This window comes from Schistocerca gregaria, chromosome 7, assembly GCF_023897955.1.
Source record: "Schistocerca gregaria isolate iqSchGreg1 chromosome 7, iqSchGreg1.2, whole genome shotgun sequence".
NCBI classification, from domain to species: Eukaryota; Metazoa; Arthropoda; class Insecta; order Orthoptera; family Acrididae; genus Schistocerca; species Schistocerca gregaria.
The window spans coordinates 234,047,997-234,068,224 of record NC_064926.1 but is presented as its reverse complement, the minus strand read 5'-3'; the positions used below and the strand labels follow the sequence as shown (position 1 = coordinate 234,068,224).

General features: G+C 41.8%; 1 protein-coding gene across 1 annotated transcript in view; it reads left to right on the top strand.

The window, feature by feature from the left end:
* The window catches only part of LOC126281951 (myrosinase 1-like), a 108,521-nt gene that overhangs the window by 9,579 nt on the left and 78,714 nt on the right, over nucleotides 1-20,228 (top strand). The window contains exons 2-4 of the mRNA XM_049981313.1: nucleotides 172-305; nucleotides 2,571-2,705; nucleotides 12,769-12,891. Coding sequence (XP_049837270.1) covers nucleotides 172-305; nucleotides 2,571-2,705; nucleotides 12,769-12,891 — 392 coding nt within the window. The remainder of the gene's footprint in view (nucleotides 1-171; nucleotides 306-2,570; nucleotides 2,706-12,768; nucleotides 12,892-20,228) is intronic.

Below are 20,228 nucleotides of genomic sequence, written 5' to 3'. Positions count from 1 at the left end.
AAGCATAGCAAACAACTGTGGTCTTAAAACTTACTTTTGAGTTGGCGACAGCTTTCCTTTTATCTTGAATTCTGATCATAAATATTTCAATTGTTTGCTGTCTGTACGCAGAAGTATTTTACAGGAAGCTATACCGTCAAATAATTATGTGTGAAACGTGATCATGTGCAGGTAAAGGAGAGAATATTTGGGATCGACTGACCCACGAGCACCCAGACTGGATAGCTGACGGTTCCAACGGGGACATTGCCTGCGACTCCTACCACAAGTACCAGGAGGACGCGGAGCTGGTAGCAAACATCGGGGTGAGTATGCTGGATGTTCCAGAGGGTGCGATTTTGGGGAAACGTCTACGGTTCCTGTAAATCGCCTCATTTAGATACAAATTCCATCATTTCTTTTACCTTCTCTTGTGGCGAAACGTTCTGTGCAAGGTCAAGGAACCTACATTTATTTCACCACGTCTTTTCATCCCCTTATTTCACTCTATTAAAAAAGTAAATGTAACACGACGGCTTTGGGGCTCACTCCTCCAATGACGACAAGAATGAAGTCCTTGTACACTATGTGATCAAAATTATCCGGGCACCGCCAAAAACATACGTTTTTCATATTAGTTGTATTGTGCTGCCACCTACTGCCAGGTACTCCATACCAGCGACCTCAGTAGTCATTAGACATCGTTAGAGAGCAAAATGGGGAGCTCCGCGGAGCTCAAGGAATCGAATGCGGTCAGGTGATGTCATACGTCTGTACGCGAGATTTCCACACGAATAAACTTCCCTAGGTCCACTGTTTCCAATATGATAGTGAAGTGGAAACGTGAAGGCACACGTACAGCACAAAAGTGTGCAGGCCAACCTCTTCTGTTGACTGACTGAGACCGTCGATAATTAAAGATGGTAGTAATGTGTAACAGGCAGATATCTATCCACACCATCATACAGGAATTCGAAACTGCATCAGGAGCTACTGCAACTACTGTGAGAGTTAGGAGGGAAGTAAAAAAAAACTTGAAATTCATGGTGGAGAGGCTGTTCATAAGCCACACATCACGGCGGTAAATGCCAAACGACGCCTCGCTTGGTATAAGGAGCGTAAACATTAATTCAGCAGTGGTAAAACTTTGTGTGGAGTGACGAATCACGGTACACAATGTGGCGATCCGATGGCAGGGTGTGGGTGTGGCTTTCCAAAACATCCTAAATGGGTTGTATAGGATTCAGGTCAGGACTCTGCAGAAGCCAGTTCATTACAGGGATGCTATCGTCGTGCAACTAATCCGCCATAGGCCGTGCACTACGAACAGGTGCTCGATCGTCTTGAAATATGCAGTCACCATCCCCGAATTGCTCTTCAACATTAGGAAACAAGAAGGTGCTTAAAACATCAATGTAGGACTGTGCTGTGATAGTGCCACGCAAAACAAGAGGTGCAAGCCCCCTCCATGAAAAATACGACCACACCATAACACCACGGCCTCCGAACTTTACTGTTGGCACTACACACATTGGGGGATGATGTACGCCAACTCTCATAGTACTTGCAGTGGATCCTGATGCAGTTTAGAATTCCTGTGTGATGGTCTGGACAGATGTCTGCCTATTAGACCTTATGATCATCTTCAATAGTCGGCGGTCTCTATCAGTCTACGGAGGAGGTCGACCCGTACGCTTTTGTGCTGTGTCCCTTCACGTTTCACTTCACTATCACATCAGAAACAGTGGTCCTAGGGATGTTTAGGCGTGCGGATATCTCGCGTACAGACGTATGACAAAATTGACACCCAATCACCTGATTACGTTCGAAGTCCATGAGTTCCGCGGAGCGCCACATTTTGCTCTCTCACGACGTCAAATGGCTACTGACGTCGCTGACATGGAGTACCTGGCAGTAGATGGCAGCACAATACACCTAATATGAAAAACGTATGTTTTTGGGGGTATCCGGATTCCACTGATCACATAGTGTGAGTGAATAGACGATCTGAACGAGGGTTCTTGGTTGTAATTTCCTTTCTTTGTGACTTTCATAACAGCTTCAATGGAACATGTAACTGCAACGCACAGGGTATTGATGTAGCTTATGATGCGTAAGGTCCAACGGCCAATGTTTTAAGCTTTCCCTTTCACGAAGCCACTGAAGCTTATGCTTCTTTAGGGAGTGGTAATTTCTTTTTCTTCTATAATAACTTCCCATCAATAACGGAACAAATAATGTTTTCAAGTTTTGTGAACATCGGTTTACTGTGAAACTGTGGATCTTAAATCTTTTCCGACCGAATACTTTTCGCACTATTAACTTAACTTTTTTTTTCTACAGTTTGATTTCAATTCCCAGTATTATTAGAATAAATATTACAAAAGCAAAACCAACTACGGCGTATGAAAAGATGCATATCAGAACTTACTGACAGATTTAGTAGGAATTTGAGTTAACATGGTATTTCCCCATGACCGCTTAAAACAAATGTATGAAGATTTGAAATGTGATGTTTTCTAGATAGTAATTAATTGCAGAAGTGGAGTAGACTATAGCGCTGAAAATATACCTTTTCTCATTTGTTTCAGTTTGATGTTTACCGCTTCTCCCTGTCATGGTCGCGGTTGTTACCATCCGGAGATTGGGACGTAGTAAACCCAGCTGGTATAGAGTATTACAACAACCTCATAGACGCTCTGCTGGAAAGGAATATTCAGCCCTTAGTAAGTATGCTTAGCCCTCAGTAAGTATGCTTAACGTGTATGCAACGTACAAGTAAGAAATGTCGAACTCCGAATGCGGAATTGTTATCATGTGTTGCCTTTCTAGGATTCACAGTTACGAGAAATTTCTGTACGCAACAATTTCGCGAAAAAGTGGGAATCCCAGCACACGCAACTGCCGCGACTCACAGTGCCGATCAGCACCTCGTCCGAGCAGAGAACTTTCCCTTCAAAAGCGACATATTGCGAAAGATACGTCAAACCAGTCGCAGGATACTCAAGCCTTCGGCGCGGAACGCCCTCGCCCCAAACGTACGGAGTTCTTGTAAACTACTCTTCTCACTTAGTAGCCCATTCAACGGTTTTGTGTGTAAGTTGATTTGTAAATGTTTGCGACGGTCGTGTCAAGATTCACATCAATACAACACCTGCAGCAGTACTTGATTATAGTCTCTGAATCTTTGTACCTTTGTATCGCGCGCACATGGCCAAGGGGCATTTTTTGGCATTTTAGTTAGTGTGAGGTCACCGTTGTTCAATCTCGATCAGTATGAGAACAAATACAACCACTGTGAGTTGCGACAACGTTAGGTTTAACGTCTCAGGAGCCAAGAATGAGTTTTATGGAGGCGTGATTTTGTGCAAGCATCAGCGCGGCAAACGTCGATGGAAAGTTCTGGTGTGGTGAGTCGTGGATTCCCATTGATGCGTTCATGAATAATTCGTGACTCATTGCATGATTTTATGGCTTTGATTCAGCAATGTCTTTCAATAAAGGATATCATACATAAGTAGTGGTACCTCAATTCATTTCGCTTAATGCACTCCTCTTAACCCAGCCATAATAGTAGTGATTAAACAATCCACCAACGATCTTTACAGTGTCTGACTTCTATGTATATTCCATTACTCTCTTTGTCATCTTTTCTGCTTTCAGGTTTCTGCATGTCAATACAGCCTTCCACTGCAAAAGGAAAACTTTATTTCCGCCTTTCTTGTTGAATTCTCTTCCGATTTCTCCACACACAAACTAATTATATCTTTTCCATCATCCGAGAAAATTTTATATTACAGTGGGAGATTGATAACTACATTTGATTTCATTCACAATTTGTTAAATATCCATGCATGAGTAAGCTTTTGGATCCTTTGTATTAGCTAGAAAAGTATAGTTAGTTAGGTACTAGATGGATCCTTGATTGTGAAGTTGCTACACAAACTATACTTGTGAAAACTGGAAATTCGAAATAAAATACAGACCGGACAAATCAATTACGAAGTTTGGATATTGCAAACTGACTTGTCAAAAAGCGGTGCACCGTACTCATGACTTGCATCGGAAATTTGTATCGGAAACCTCGTTCTTAATATCCATTAGACTACATGGATGAGGCTATGTACAGTAATCTGTATAATGGGGGTGAGAATAAACCTTCATTTCACATCAATGCAGTTCAGCAGAGTACGCCCTGTCTTCAGTTGTGATATGGAGAATGTGTACAGTCTGTCAACCTGCCTCGAAAAATAATTTGAAGTTAAGACGGTGCGCGGATAGCAGTCTACAGCACGAATGGAAAGCGGCCCGGGAAGATGTCCACCGAATTAGTGTCCACCGTGATGACGTCATTCGAACATTCATTCGCTATCGCCGGGCATCGCCATTCAGAAAACATCGAAGGACTACCACCTCCTGGTTGTCACCAGCGGCCAGCACCAGCAGCTGGTTACAGCTTTCCGCTGTTTATGGCTTGTAGACAGCCCAATGAGAATGCAACTGAACTTCGTGCTGTTTCATTGGGAAGCCTGCATCGAACTATACAGTACGTAACGATTTAAATATCATCATTACGACCTCTGTGGCTTCGTTAGAGAAAACTGTAAAACAATAACTACCCCCTCCACGTTCCTAACCCAGCATCGTAATGCGGTGGGCAAGGGAATACCTTGTTAGGAGATGAATTTTTGATATTATCAAATTGTGTTCAGTTGATATATCACTTCCTCGATAGACTTTTATATTTTTACTTTCAATGAAAATTAATTTTATTCGTAATGACGTAGTCCATTTGTGATTTATGTCCCCTTGCGCACCAAGTAAACTTAAGGATGTCTTTTACCTAAAAAAAACGTATGTTTTATGCTTAATTTGCTAAATGCTGCAAACTACCTCAGTTTTTCTCCATCATTCTTCAATGTATCTTTATCAAAATACCTATAACATCTTTAATAGTTATTTTATCCACTTCTGCATTGATATCTCTTGATAATATAAGGTAATGACTAATTTCACACTTTTACAGATTTCTTTTTGTAGTTCTTCATAGAATCTTTCACTTTCTTCTTCTTGTCTTCCCTGGGGGGATATAATCCAATTAAAGTCAAATGACCCCTAGGAATTTTAAATCTAACAGTTACAATTCTGTCATTTACAAAAGTGTGAGATCTTATCTTATTAGCTCACTCTTTATTTATACATATTATTATTGTTATATTGGGTCATCAGTCTTCTGACTGTTTTGATGCGGCCCGCCACGAATTCCTCTCCTCGCTAACTTTTTCATCTCAGAGTAGCACTTGCAACATACATTCTCTGCTATTTGCTGGATGTATTATAACCTCTGTCTTCCTCTATAGTTTTTGCCTTCTACAGCTCTCTCTATTACCATAGAGGTCATTCCCTCATGTCTTAACAGTTGTCCTATCTTCCTGTCCCTACTCTTTATCAGTGTTTCCCGCCTATTCCTTTCCTCTACGATTCTGGACTGAACCTTCCCATTCCTTACCTTATCAGTCCACCTAATTTTTAACATTCGTCTGTAGCACCACGTCTCAAATGCTTCGATTCTCTTCTGTTCCGGTTTTCCCACAGTCCATGCTTCAATACCATACGAAGGTGTACTCCATACTTACAGTCTCCGAAATTTCTTCCTCAAATTAAAGCCGATATTTGATATTGGGTAGACTTCTCTTGGCCAGCAATGCCCTTTTTGCCAGTGCTAGTCGGCTTTTGATGTCCTCCTTTCTCCATTCGTCACTCGTTATTTTACTGACTAGGTAGCAGAATTCCTTAACTTCATCTGCTTCGTGACCATCGATCCTGATATTAAGTTTCTCGTTTTTTCATTTCTAATACTTCTCATCACCTTCGTCTTTCTTCGATTTACTCTCAGTCCATACTGTGTACTCATTAGACTGTTCATTCCGTTCAGCAGATCATTTAGTTCTTCTTCACTTTCACTCAGGAGATCAATGTCAACGAATCGTATCACTGGTATCCTTTCACCTTGTATTTTAATTCCACTCCTGAGCCTTTCTTTTATTTCCATAATTGCTTCCTAGATGTACAGATTGAGGAGTAGGAGCGAAAGGCTACATCCTTGTCTCACACTCGTTTTAACACGAGCACTTCGTTCTTGGTCGCACACTCTTGGCTGTTGTACATATTGTACATGCACGTCCCTCCCTATAGCTTACTATTTTTCTCAGAATTTCGAACATCTTGCACCATTTTACATTGCGATTGCTTTTTCCAGGTCGACAAATCCTATGAGCGTTTCTTGATTTTTCTTTAGTCTTGCTTCCATTATTAACTTCAACGTTAGAATTGCCTCTCTCCTTCCTTTATCTTTCCTAAAAGCAAACTGATCGTCATCTAGTGCATCCTCAGTTTTCTTTTCCATTCTTCTGTATATTATTCTTGTCAGCAACTTGGATGCATGATCTGTTAAGCTGATTGTGCAATAATTCTCGCATTTGTCAGCGATAATTATAGCAACTTCAAAAGCTGCTCTTTGTTGTTTTGTAGCTCCGCTATAAATCAATGAATAGTCTCCTATATGTTGAGATCCTTTCAGTTCCTTTTTCGTTTATGTTAGAACCGCTATATTAGATTTTATTCCCTCTAATTCTTTAAAACGAATGGGTTGTGCTGCCTTCTTAGCTAAACTACGAACATTCCATGTTTCTGAGAGTGGTTTGTCCCATATTACAAAGTCTTTACCCTTTTTCTTGCCCAGTCGTTTTGTTGCTGTCAGTGTGACTTATTTTTATGAAGCATTTTAATAAGAATATCTTAATATCTTACTTGATAGAGTTGTGGGCTCTATGTAAGCCACCTTCAGACTCGCAGGATTTTCATTAAGGAATGAGAAGTTGGCTTCTCTGCCCGTTTAGAGAGAAATACCCTCGGGCCTCGAAACCTAATACCTGATACCAAAATAAACATCAGAGGCCTAACACAAGTAAGTGGAAGTGATGCCAGCTAAGGGCCCATGTGACTGCCACCCACCACCCATGTACTCCCAAGATAACCTTCAGTTTCATTGAAATTCACAAGGCCCGCTCGCCTGCCCATACAGTGTTGCGACGTCTCGTTGATAGCGCTTACGAATAATTCACATAACAAATATCCTCATTTCCTCTAGATGTCTATAAGGGTGATCTTTGCTCGTATTGTGCAAATTATGATACTTCTCTACGATAGTTCTCTATGACCCCATTACGGCTGCATTCCTTTGTTCTGGTTTTCATGTAACCATGTGTAGACCATAAAGGTTACCAGAAACGTAGTGAGATATTTAAACTCTCCCGATTGGTGAACTCATAATCCTCAGCAGGAGTGCCTGATACAGAGGGAAGCACCTGCGGCTCCATCAGGGCTTTCTTCTGTTTAGATAATTCTCCCAACTATCCATGAAATGTGCGTAGTAGCTAAATTGTAAGCCCAGAGTTTGTGACGGTAAAACAACAGATAATGAACACGACGTGTGGTATTGTACAACAGTTATCCAGAAAGTAACCTGTATTAGGTTGAATAAAAAGTATTAAAAAGACATTGAATTTACGGCTCTATATTTCTTCTCTACATAATGATGGTTCAAATCGCTCTAAGAGGTCAGCAGTCCCCTGGACTTAGAACTACTTAAACCTATCTAACCTAAGGACATCACACACATCCATACCCGAGGCAGGATTGTAACCAGCGACCGTAGCAGCAGCGTGGTTCCGGACTGAAGCGCCTAGAACAGCTCGGCCACAGTGGCCGGTTCTGCATAGTAATCTTTGGGATTTAAGCCCCTGTTGTATCACTTAAATAATCCCCTACCACAAAATTTAGCCACCTGAGTTTGAAACCAAATGTTTCGAACAAAGTTTATATGGTAGATAGGACGACCGAAATCGCCCTATTTGCAGTGATGCAATATTGCTTGTACACAGGGTGCCGCAGAAGGAATGATTAATATTCAGGGTACTACAGGAACGATTATTCGCAACAAAAATGTCTAGTAAACATGGGCTGACGCGGAAGAGGGGAAACTGCGACCTGTATTTAAATGACAGTGCAGTCTCACTGCACCGACTTGGCTTATATTTCACATTTTTCAACAACGTAAACCACAAACGAAACAAATTGTCAGTATTATTTCATTATTTTTGGCGTAATATAATTTTTATCCGGTATAAACTGTCAGCATGTAGGCAAACACAATTTCACAGATTTTCGCACTCAGGTTGACACGTAATCGTGATTTATTTAGTTTCATAAGCGAAAAAAGGGCTTTCACAAACATATGTTGAGCGCAATATTGCAGCACTTTTGCAACCGCATTATGGAGACGGGAAAACTCTACCTGAGGAAAGCAATGTAGACGTTTTGGTCAGTTTTAACATAGAAGGATTTGTCTTTAAAATGAGAATTATCTTTCTGATCAATAAGTTACATCTGTAAAAGCACAGCGACACTCTAATTGAATCGCAAACTGTTGTGGTTGGCAGGAGAACCAACCGTGTTTTTCTAAAGGAGGCCGAAATGCCTCACGCAGGCTGGCGTGAGGTCTGGAACATGACAATGGAATTACACTCCTGGAAATGGAAAACAGAACACATTGACACCGGTGTGTCAGACCCACCATACTTGCTCCGGACACTGCGAGAGGGCTGTACAAGCAATGATCACACGCACGGCACAGCGGATACACCAGGAACCGCGCTGTTGGCCGTCGAATGGCGCTAGCTGCGCAGCATTTGTGCACCGCCGCCGTCAGTGTTAGCCACTTTGCCGTGGCATACGGAACTCCATCGCAGTCTTTAACACTGGTAGCATGCCGCGACAGCGTGGACGTGAACCGTATGTGCAGTTGACGGACTTTGAGCGAGGGCGTATAGTGGGCATGCGGGAGGCCGGGTGGACGTACCGCCGAATTGCTCAACACGTGGGGCGTGAGGTCTCCACAGTACATCGATGTTGTCGCCAGTGGTCGGCGGAAGGTGCACGTGCCCGTCGACCTGGGACCGGACCGCAGCGACGCACGGATGCACGCCAAGACCGTAGGATCCTACGCAGTGCCGTAGGGGACCGCAACGCCACTTCCCAGCAAATTAGGGACACTGTTGCTCCTGTGGTATCGGCGAGGACCATTCGCAACCGTCTCCATGAAGCTGGGCTACGGTCCCGCACACCGTTAGGCCGTCTTCCGCTCACGCCCCAACATCGTGCAGCCCGCTTCCAGTGGTGTCGCGACAGGCGTGAATGGAGGGACGAATGGAGACGTGTCGTCTTCAGCGATGAGAGTCGCTTCTGCCTTGGTGCCAATGATGGTCGTATGCGTGTTTGGCACCGTACAGGTGAGCGCCACAATCAGGACTGCATACGACCGAGGCACACAGGGCCAACACCCGGTATCATGGTGTGGAGAGCGACCTCCTACACTGGCCGTACACCTCTGGTGATCGTCGAGGGGACACTGAATAGTGCACGGTACGTCCAAACCGTCATCGAACCCATCGTTCTACCATTCCTAGACCGGCAAGGGAACTTGCTGTTCCAACAGGACAATGCACGGCCGCATGTATCCCGTGCCACCCAACGTGCTCTAGAAGATGTAAGTCAACTACCCTGGCCAGCAAGATCTCCGGATCTGTCCCCCATTGAGCATGTTTGGGACTGGATGAAGCGTCGTCTCACGCGGTCTGCACGTCCAGCACGAACGCTGGTCCAACTGAGGCGCCAGGTGGGAATGGCATGGCAAGCCGTTCCACAGGACTACATCCAGCATCTCTAAGATCGTCTCCATGGGAGAATAGCAGCCTGCATTGCTGCGAAAAGTGGATATACACTGTACTAATGCCGACATTGTGCATGCTCTGTTGCCTGTGTCTATGTGCCTGTGGTTCTGTCAGCGTGATCATGTGATGTATCTGACCCCAGGAATGTGTCAATAAAGTTTCCCCTTCCTAGGACAATGAATTCACGGTGTTCTTATTTCAATTTCCAGGAGTGTAGAATTGAGAAAAAATGGACGTAGGTGGTGGAGTACTTAACTTTAATCCATTAATGGAGAACGTCGCTCTTTATGGTACATGATTCACAATATCAATAGCACGGATACTGGCGCCTTTCTAGGTCGTAGCAAATAACGTAGCTGATGGCTATGCTAACTATCGTCTCGGCAAATGAAAGCGTAATTTGTCAGTGAACTATCGCTACCAAAGTCGACTTTACAACTGGTGCGAGTGCTAGGAAGTGTCTCTAGACCTGCCGTGTGACGGCGCTCGGTCTGAAATCACGGATAGTGGCGACACGCGGGTCCGCGTATACTACCGGACCGCGGCCGATTTAAAGGCTATCACCTAGCAAGTGTGGTGTCTGGTGGTGACACCACACAAACAGTCTCAAAAGCAGCTGGAAGACAGCTGTAAAATTGGTACCGTCTTTAAAAAGTTTAGGAAACTGTCGTAATAGCTTCAAGGTCACAATGAATTCTTCGAACCTCGCGTTTCCTTTAACGCCAGTGAGCTCATAAAACTGGGCTGTATCCCTCATAATGTATCTCTTCCACAAAGCGATTTTCTTTTTAAATCATGAAAAAGTTGTTTCTCACCTTGCAATATCTTACTGTGGACTGTGTTCAGTAAGACTAATTAAAATGCGATGTATAGCAATTAATTTCACGTGTTGTAATTCTAATTTTCGTTTCTGCACTCTTTCGTCCATAATTCAACAATGGTGAGTTTTAAATCGAAGGTCGTTCCAAGCATGGCCCTGGACTTAACCTACGTATTTTGCATTATTGTATAAAGTCTTCATAATCTCTGTCGAAAACTGTTGCAACTGACAATGGAATAATGCGTGGGACTTCAGAAATGTTACTGTTTATACAACCGATTTCATAACGTGTTGCATGCCTGCAAATTCGTTGTAATTTTTAGCTCTTTCATTGTCAACTAAATTTTTAAATTCCTTCTGCGTGGAATCGCAATGTCGTTTCATAGCATATTTGCAATACGCGTTACTTATGTGACTGCGTAACGTATATTGAGGATTTTTACGCTTCTCTTCGGTCACTCCCATACATTTATAAAGAATTGTGACAATAGGTCGTCAGACGGCCTCTTTTTGTGCAAAACAGCCACTGGACCAGAGAACGTCTTCAATAAGACGAGAAAATAGCGAAAGATAAACAGCGCTGACACCGCGATTCTGCCGAAATGAAGGGAGTAGTGCAAACAGAAAAATACCACACCACAGTAATAAACGAAATGTCTCACTTTAACGAGTACTACCGAGAAAGTTCGAGCAGAGCCGAGACAGATCAAGCTTCGGCCCGCACACGGTCCGCACACCCGGCTCACGTCTGCTTTGGCACACCACTGGCAAGCCCTCATTTGAAAGCTTAGACTTCATCTTCCATATTCGCCCGAATGCTCTTTTCTGTCAATATTTTGAGAATGCTACTATCGCGTGAGGGTGTGACTTCACAGCGTTGACTGCTATCTTGTCTTCATTTTCGGAAACTCAAGCCTCGAAATCACCACGATTCTGTTCAGAAAAAAAAAATTCCGTATGCGTTGTAATGCAAAAGAAATTCAACTGAATAGTCATCCATTGAAGCTCGTGGTTTTCGGCAATCTCTTCCATAACCCACAAACACATAGTTTTAGGTACCAAAATTATTTAGTCTTCATCACATGCAAAATACTATAAGAAATCTGTGGGAAGTCGACCAGCAGGTAAGATGTCACAAATCGCCAGTTTTTGTGAACTTTTCGTCAGTCGTCTGAAGAATTCAGTACTGACTACAGACGAACCACAGTTTATGCCAACATAATAGATATTCGTGCTTCCACTCTTAAACAAACGACACCACTGTCGCAGGATACTTTGACTCATCACAGTCGACTCGTACACAGCGTGTTTTTAAAATTTTTAGTCCTAAAACAGTATTATAGAACTGATTACAGATTTAGCTGGATTTATAACTACAATACTCACTTTCGACGGCTTTTGAAGACGAACTTAAAGCGACGCGCCTTTCTCCCTAACGTGGCTGAAAATACACTGACCTACAGCGACTGTTAAGTGCCTCCCACGACTTCCGATAGGACACGACAAAAAAAAATAGTTTCTGGGCGACCCTCACACATGCAGCTGGTGATTCCAAATAAATTCCTTACAGATAAAAAATACTTTCTTGTAGCAGGGATATTTTTTCTCAAATAAGAGTTTATTTCCTCTTCCTTATCATTTCCACTGTGTCAACTATTGATTCTGTCTCCTACAAGAAGTGGATTTTAGGAGATTTCTTCCAGTCATTTTGATAATGTAGAGATGGTTTCTGTACAAGACTCGGAGAACGCTATACACCAACAGTTAAACACAATGTACAGTACAAAATTTCTATGACTCTGAGAAAATAAGTATACATTTTTTCTTCGCAAAAAATGTGACATTGTGCTGAAACATATGACATGCGAAGAATGGAACAGAGTACCAAAAAGACCCACAATGGGCCAGTAGTCTTTATGTAAGGACGCAGAACCGCCAGTGACGCGACGAAACACATAAAGAGAAACTCAGTATTTCGAGTGTTATCATACGTAATGTCCATGCTTTCCATCACTTAACAACTTTTAACGTAAGTCAATGTTTCCTTCACAGTGTGCTGAACATTCGAATTGTATTAGCACTTAAATTGGCTTAAGGCTAAATTATGTATTATTAGTGATGAGGGCAATTCACATTTCTTACACACATTTATTAACATCAAACGTGTTTTTTGACCAGGTGACGCTCTTCCATTGGGACCTCCCACAGAAACTGCAAGACATCGGTGGATGGCCAAATCCCAGGATCGCTGACTACTTCGAAGAGTATGCGAGACTGGCTTTCGAGAACTTCGGCGACAGAGTGAGTATACTTAGCAATTTTTATACATAGTCTGCACATAAATGTCTACCCTCTACATAAATTTCAGTAGCGTGCAGTATTCTCTTTCAGTCTTCTTGTAAGCCGGATCAAACTGTTACTGGCTACATTAATTTCTATAGATCCATTCTAAATCCTCCAATCAGAGTTCAGGTTGAATTAGCGAACGACGTACAAAGGGAACAAATTAGGGAAAGTAAAAATAACAGTTCTTTTATTTCAGTGAACTGAATAGAGAAAAGCAGAGGCTAACTCACACTTGAAGAACGGAATTGAATTCTTGAGCTACAGTGCAGAGCAAGTGTTTGTGAGACTCAGAATCAAAAATACAGTTATACTTGATCGACACTATACACCCCAATGTATTTTGCGTTTCTTCAGTAATTACTTAGATACTCACGGAGCGATAATTAGACTTCTAAAGTTCTAGAAAGGAAGGGAAACACAATGTCGACTACATTTGGTAATAAAAAAGATAAAATAGTTTTGAGAGGAGTTGAAAACTATCTTCAATCCTTACATATTGTCTATCCAAATTACATAATACAGTGGAAGGATGAAAGTGAATTTTTACGAAGAAGGCTACGTGCGGTTTGTCACATAACAGTCTGATACTGAATATGTGTTCTAACTCGAGAAACGTAATTAACAGGGAACCGTACTGAACCAGACACTAAATTGAAAGAATTTACATTTAATTTACTTGATTCAGTTTCAGAAGTAATGACTCAACGAAGACACAAAGCTATTATACATTTACTGTGTCAGATAAATGAAATTCTCGTGTCAAAGTCGATTAGCCAAAGTATGAGCGATGTTCTGAAAGACGGCGCACTGTGTAGTTACACCTGGCAGTAAATTCACCATCAGAGAACCCTGCTTTGCGCTGGCTCACTGGTCCTTGTGCTCTCGACGTCAGCGTCAGCAGGTAGCATTAGATGTACCCCATTTGGTACCTACATCTACACTCCGCAAGCCATCTTAGGGTGTGTGACGGAGACTACTTTGTGCGCTGATCTCACTTCCCTTTTTTTCTGTTCCAGTCGCGTATGGTTCGCAAGAAGAACGAATGCTTGTAAGCCTCCGTGTGAGCTTGAATCTCTCTGATTTTATGTTGGTAGCCTTTTCACGAGATAGGCTTACGGGAAAGCAACATTCGGTTGACTCTCCTTGGAACCTACGCTCTCGGAACTTCAATAGTAGATGGGACAGTGATACAGAACGCCTCTCTTGCAGCGTGTGCCAGTGGAGATGGCTGAGCATCTACTTATCCATGGTGCGTCTCCAGACCAACTTTAAAGTTTGCCTACAACACTGTATTTCTGAGAAGTATTTGTAAGACCAGTGAAACGCGCTGCCTAGTGTCTTGAAAATAGGTTTTGAGATGAATACCAACGAAAGTAAAGCAAAAGAAACCTAGTTCAGTAGAATGAAATCAGACTGTTCTGAGGAAAACAGATTATGAAATGATACATACAGAGTGGTAAATGAGTTTTGTGATTTGTGTAGTAGAATAAGTGACAATGGCGGTGCTGAAGAGAATATAAAATGTAGTCTGACATTAGACATTTTGCTGTTATAGTCTAGCTCTACGCATTCCCTGCGGCTTCTTTTGTTATAGCTGCACTGCTCGCCAAATGCTTTTGCCTGTGCTGGCATACGGCGTTCAGGCTGATATGAAATAATTAGCATCCAGTCTTTTGAAAACGGAAACTTAATCTTTGCACATCTTACAGTCTGATATCTGCGCTCGAAAGAGGACTGCATTTCTTTCGTCGTATGCCATAGTCACTGCGCCTCCTCAAATTAACCAAAAAATTTCGCGAATTTATAAAACCTTAGCACAAGTACAAACGCATTGCGCAAACTTTCTGTAAGGTCGATTTTAGCTCAAGCATTGCAGTGAATGAAGTCTACATAAGGTATCGAATTTTTTTTTTAAAATTAAGAGCAGAATGATATCTCATTTCGTTCTCGAATTACTGGGTTTCATATCCGACAGTCGGTCATGCGCGACGCACCTACTCTCGTCATTGCAAAAAGCTAATTGTGTGGTCATAACAATAATCATATCTCACAAAGGATAAGGAGATGTGATATTGAGTGTTTTGCAAATAACAACACGCATTGAGCACATATGTTATAAGATAAATACTCTAAGCTTTGCTATTTACTGAGCTATAGAAATAACTCGTCCGCAGCAGTGAGAGGTCAGCGGATAGACGTCCATAGCACTGTAAGAAAACGCTAGCGGCGTGCGTGTACACGTCTACAACGCCCGGGGACGGGCATAGCAGGACGTATATACACATGCACAGCAGCGAAAAAGTTAGCAATAAAAGGCATTCTGAAGAAGACAAATTTGTTCATATTGAGAAAAAGTTCATGTATTAGGATGTGTTTCCTTCAGGTACATGGAGTGAAAGTTATTAGGAAGTGAAAAGTGGATGATGGACACTACAGACAGGAAGAGAACCGAAGCTTTTGAAATATAGTGTTGCAAAAGGATGCGGAAAGTGGGTAGAGCAGACGACTAATGATACACTACTAAATCGGGGAGAATTTTTTCTCATAAACTGAATTCAAGAAGGTGCAGGTTGTAAGGTCACATACTGAGCTATCAAGGAGTAATCAGTTTGGTAACAGGGGAAAGTGCGCAGGATGGGATGGACGGAAGGGTAATTGTAGATGGAGATCAAAGGTTGGCTACAATGAGCGTTTTCAAATGAAAGTAAATTTTCCAGAGATGCAGAAGCTTACACAAAATAGTCAGCCGTGGACAAATGCATCAAATAAGTCTCTAGACTGGAAACTATAGAACCATCCGCAGACTAGGCTTTCATATGCAGTCTCGTCGTTGCTCAGAAGACTCTGATGTGACGTACGTACCTCATTCCATATCTAGAGCTGCCTCCTGAACCGATTCCAAGCTCCATTCTCGCTGTGGAAACTTAAAGTATGAAACATTTCTGGTTCTCACTAGAGTTCAGTAGTCGCATCACAAGTACGGCTGATAGCTGAAGCAATCGGCAATTATGGTGCGACAAGGCGACCTGAGAAGAAATTAAATCCCATTTTCTGTCAGTTACCTGACGACTGCCCAAGAGGCGTTTGAAGCAATGTACAGGGCGTCGCATGAGTAGTTGACACATTTAATATTGTCGCATCACTTTTATTTCTGAAATGAAAATATTTAAACTTTACACAAAGACGATGCGGTTGCTGGAAATCCTATTCACTTCATCACGTGTTCCATATGCGCTCCACTGCAGCGGACAACTTCGCGAAGGCGAGTACACAAATTCCTTTCAACTTCGGGGCACAACTCTCCTATTATCTCGTTGTATAATTGCGCTACCCGGACACGCATTTCCGTAACATTCTGTGGTCTCAAAGGGAACAGTTTCTCTTTCAAATATCCGCACCGAAAAAATCACAAGGGCTTAATTTTGGACTCGAAGGACGCCAAACGGACCCTGTTGAGAATTCAGTACAGCATTAGTCGTATGTGGTGTTGTGCCATTTATGTGTTCGTTGGAACATTGGTGGCAAGAAGATGTAGAGCAAAGTCATTTTTCTACATTATCTTTTATCGTTCAGCACTGACAGTGTCACTGAATAATACTCTTCCGATTAGGCCGAAAATGGACAGAGCTACACACACTCATTTTTTCTCCATGCGTTGTTTTTTAATGAACACGAACGTTTTGTGGTTCTTCTCTCTCCCAAAATCGAACATTTTGTTGTTTACGGTTCCACTGAGGTGCCATAATGAATACTCCAGTCTTCTCTGTTTGTTCTTGTGCAACACAGTCATTTTATAAAGGAAGAGCTTGAGATCACTCCGTAAAAATGTTTGTACAAAAAGACGATATATCCCCATTTGCCATGCTGCCCGCCGAGATGACTTGTTTGGACTTCGTTGGCTGGCGACCGTAACGCTGTGATGTTTTCCGGAGAACGAACAGTCAGTGCCCCAGGTCGTTTCCCTTCCAACAAACTGCCTCTTCTTCACATGTTCTCGTTAATCGAGAGTTTTGTTCTCTGTTGGAGCCCATCGCGTGTGCAATATTGCCCTAAAACTTGTTTGCATTTCTGTGAAACTTCTCATTTCAGCATAACGGAGAACTGCCTTAATACGCTGCTGAACAGATGATCGTCTAAGCCCACTCATGGTGAAACGCTAACTACGAAACAAGAGACTGGTGACATTGCAGCAACACGACCTCTACGGGGATTTCCACGAAACAAAACACGTTGGAGCGAATTTTGAATTAAATGCAACTAGAAGGACAATTACTATTCAATGTCAAAATGTGTCAACCACTCATGCACCACTCTTTATGAATTAATGATCTTCTCTGTTATATTCGAAGGAGAATTCCATTTCCAGGGTCGTAGCTGAAAAAGTACTTGGTCGTGAAACGGAAGGTTAAACTATAGCTGTTGAAATTCTATATCCAAAACAATCTGTGTTCAGGTTCGACAAAACAATCTCTCTCCCTCCCTCTCCCCCCCCTCTCTCTCTCTCTCTCTCTCTCTCTCTCTCTCTCTCTCAAACACACACACACACACACACACACACACACACACACATACACACACACACATATCAGTTGTTTTATTAATTATAAACACGAAATTTGAAGTAAAAGACAGGACGAAAACAGGCAAAACATGGACAGAGCAAAGGGAACAGGAACACAATCAAAGACTGAAGAGGTTTTGGGAAGAGAAAAAGATGAAGGACAGTAGGAAAAAGTGAATAATCATGTAACATTCACATTCATCACTGTCCTGAAAGTTGCTACTCCCCATATAGCGGAGATGCTGAGTCGCAAATAGGCACAGCAAAAGACTCACAAATAAGCTTTCAGTCAGATTCGTCAAAAATAGGCGACAGACACACACAAAAATACTCACGCAAACCCACACATGACTGCAGCCTCTGGCAACTGATATTGTTACAATCGATCATGGATTTTCCTTTATATATATTATAACAAGTTTTTGTCTCCAGGACAGTGATTAACTTGATTACTAAATGATTATTTTTTTTCTTGTTTCCATCTTCTTTTTCTCTTCTAAAAACCTCTTCATTCTTTGGTTGTGTTTCCATTTCATTTTCTATGTCCATATTTTGCCTGTTTCCTTCCTTCCTTTTACTTCAGATTTTCGTGTTCATAATTTTGTTTCTGTATTTGCCTCTTTCATTTATCGCTTCGATACTGATAATTGCTTGTTTTAGGTCTTCTCCTATTTTTGAAGCCATTTGGTTTCTTTTTATGAGTGAACTATTTACTACATCAAAAGTCCTCTTTCTGAGTCTTTTATTGTTCATTCTATGTATGTTTCCATAGAATGTTAGTCGGCGTTTCCTGATTATATATGTGAGACTGTCTGTGTGTTCATATAATTCTTCGGTAGTTCTCTTCATCCATATACCATCTCTCTGTACTGCTTCAATTTTTTTCTCAGGAATTTGCGTTCTATTTTTTTATGTCTCTGGGATGCCTGATGATCCGATTGTGGTCGCTTCAGATGTGTAGAATACTTCTGATAGTACATCTGTACTGTAGTGCGTGAGTTTAGTCTGTCTTGAAATGTTTCTTTTATTGTAGTGCGTCCATGCCAGTTTGTAAGCTTTCTGAAGTTTTTTGTTCTATGCGTGTTGGATGCCTTGTTTGATCCTCCGATTTGTATATATTTCGCAAGATATTTGAGTTTTTCCACTCTTTTACCTTTTCCGTATTTTGTGTACATGTGTTGGTTGTTGTTCTTTCTTTCCATGCACTGCGTCTTCTCATGTGATTTCTGTAGACCTGTTTTCAGTATTCCAGTACTCGTTGTCACTTTTTGCTGGGTATTGCAAGGTCATTTGCAAATTTCATGCGTTTTATGGTCTTCTTGTTTGCACACGTTCTTCCTTACTGAGTTCTTTTTGCTTTTTCTTCCCATTGTTTGATGATTTTGTCGAGGACAATGTTGAATAATAGAGGTGAGAAACCATCTCCTTGTCCGAACCCCGTATGTCTCTCGATCGAGTCTAATATTTCTCCCATAAATTTTATTTTTTACGTGGTGTCTGTAATTGTGAAACCTGATTGGTAGGTAATCAGAGAGCGCACAGGATAAGGTTAAGGTTGTGGACAGGGCCGAAAACAGTTACTGTGAGTTGCACAATCAAACACATAATTTTATTTTCTAAGAACCACTTATTTACTCATTGGCTTAAAAGATCACAATCAAACAATACGGCTCAAGGCCTAGTTAAAGAAAACTTGGGATACTTTCTGGTCTGAAGGCCCGAAACCACACAGCGAACGTAAGAACGACTTAGAAATCAAAGCAAAAATACAACTTAAAATTTAAAAAAAAAAACATTCAATGAAAACAATTAACAGCTGAAGGCCTACACTACATGTCTGGAGAACAACTATAATCAAGGCACATTAATGAACAATTTTTTAAGCAAGAAAATTTCTTTTTAAACTTGCAACACAACGACCAAAACCTGATTAACTTATAGCACGGCTGAAGGCCACAAACAAATTTGAAACAACGGCTGACGGTGTGAACAACAAGTCAGATAAATAGTTTAGAATAAACCCCTTGCTTCTAACAAAAAATTTTCCTTAAGAGCATATACACGGCTAAAGGCCCTTATTATGGGGTTCAAGCAAATCCTCGGCTGAAGGCCACACATAACACATGGATCAACTAACGGCTTAGGGCCTGGATTACAAACAATTTCAGATAGAACAGTTTCTAAGAGTGAAAAAAAATCTCTCCTAAAACAATCAATGCTTAAAATTTTAATTTTACGTGGCTGAAGGCCTTTATGTAAAATTTAAAAAAAACTGAATTAATGCACGGTGAAAGGCCTCGCACAATACTTCAACTAAAATGAAAATCACAATTTAAAACAAACAGAACAAGTGGTGCTCAGAACTGTTCCAAGGGTCGGCCTGGGATGGTAGCTCAAACAAAAGGTGAGGTGAGATAGACAGCCAATAGTTGGAGTAGGTAATCAGATGGCAGCCAAGACTAGGGACGGCCCAAGGACCAGGCAACAATTTAACCAATTCCCTTCTGTCCGACCAACGGCACAACGATGGAGAATATCGGCCGAGGACGAGAATACGAACAACACTATGCCTCCAGAAATTGTCGTCTGTAAACAGCCAGGGGAACAGTAACCACTCTAAGCAAATATCAACCATACAAGTTAAAGGCTGTCGAACTACTCGCCATGCTGAACAGCAACAACACGGCGAGGGAAAGGCACACTGCCTACAAACTGCGCTAACATCCATGGC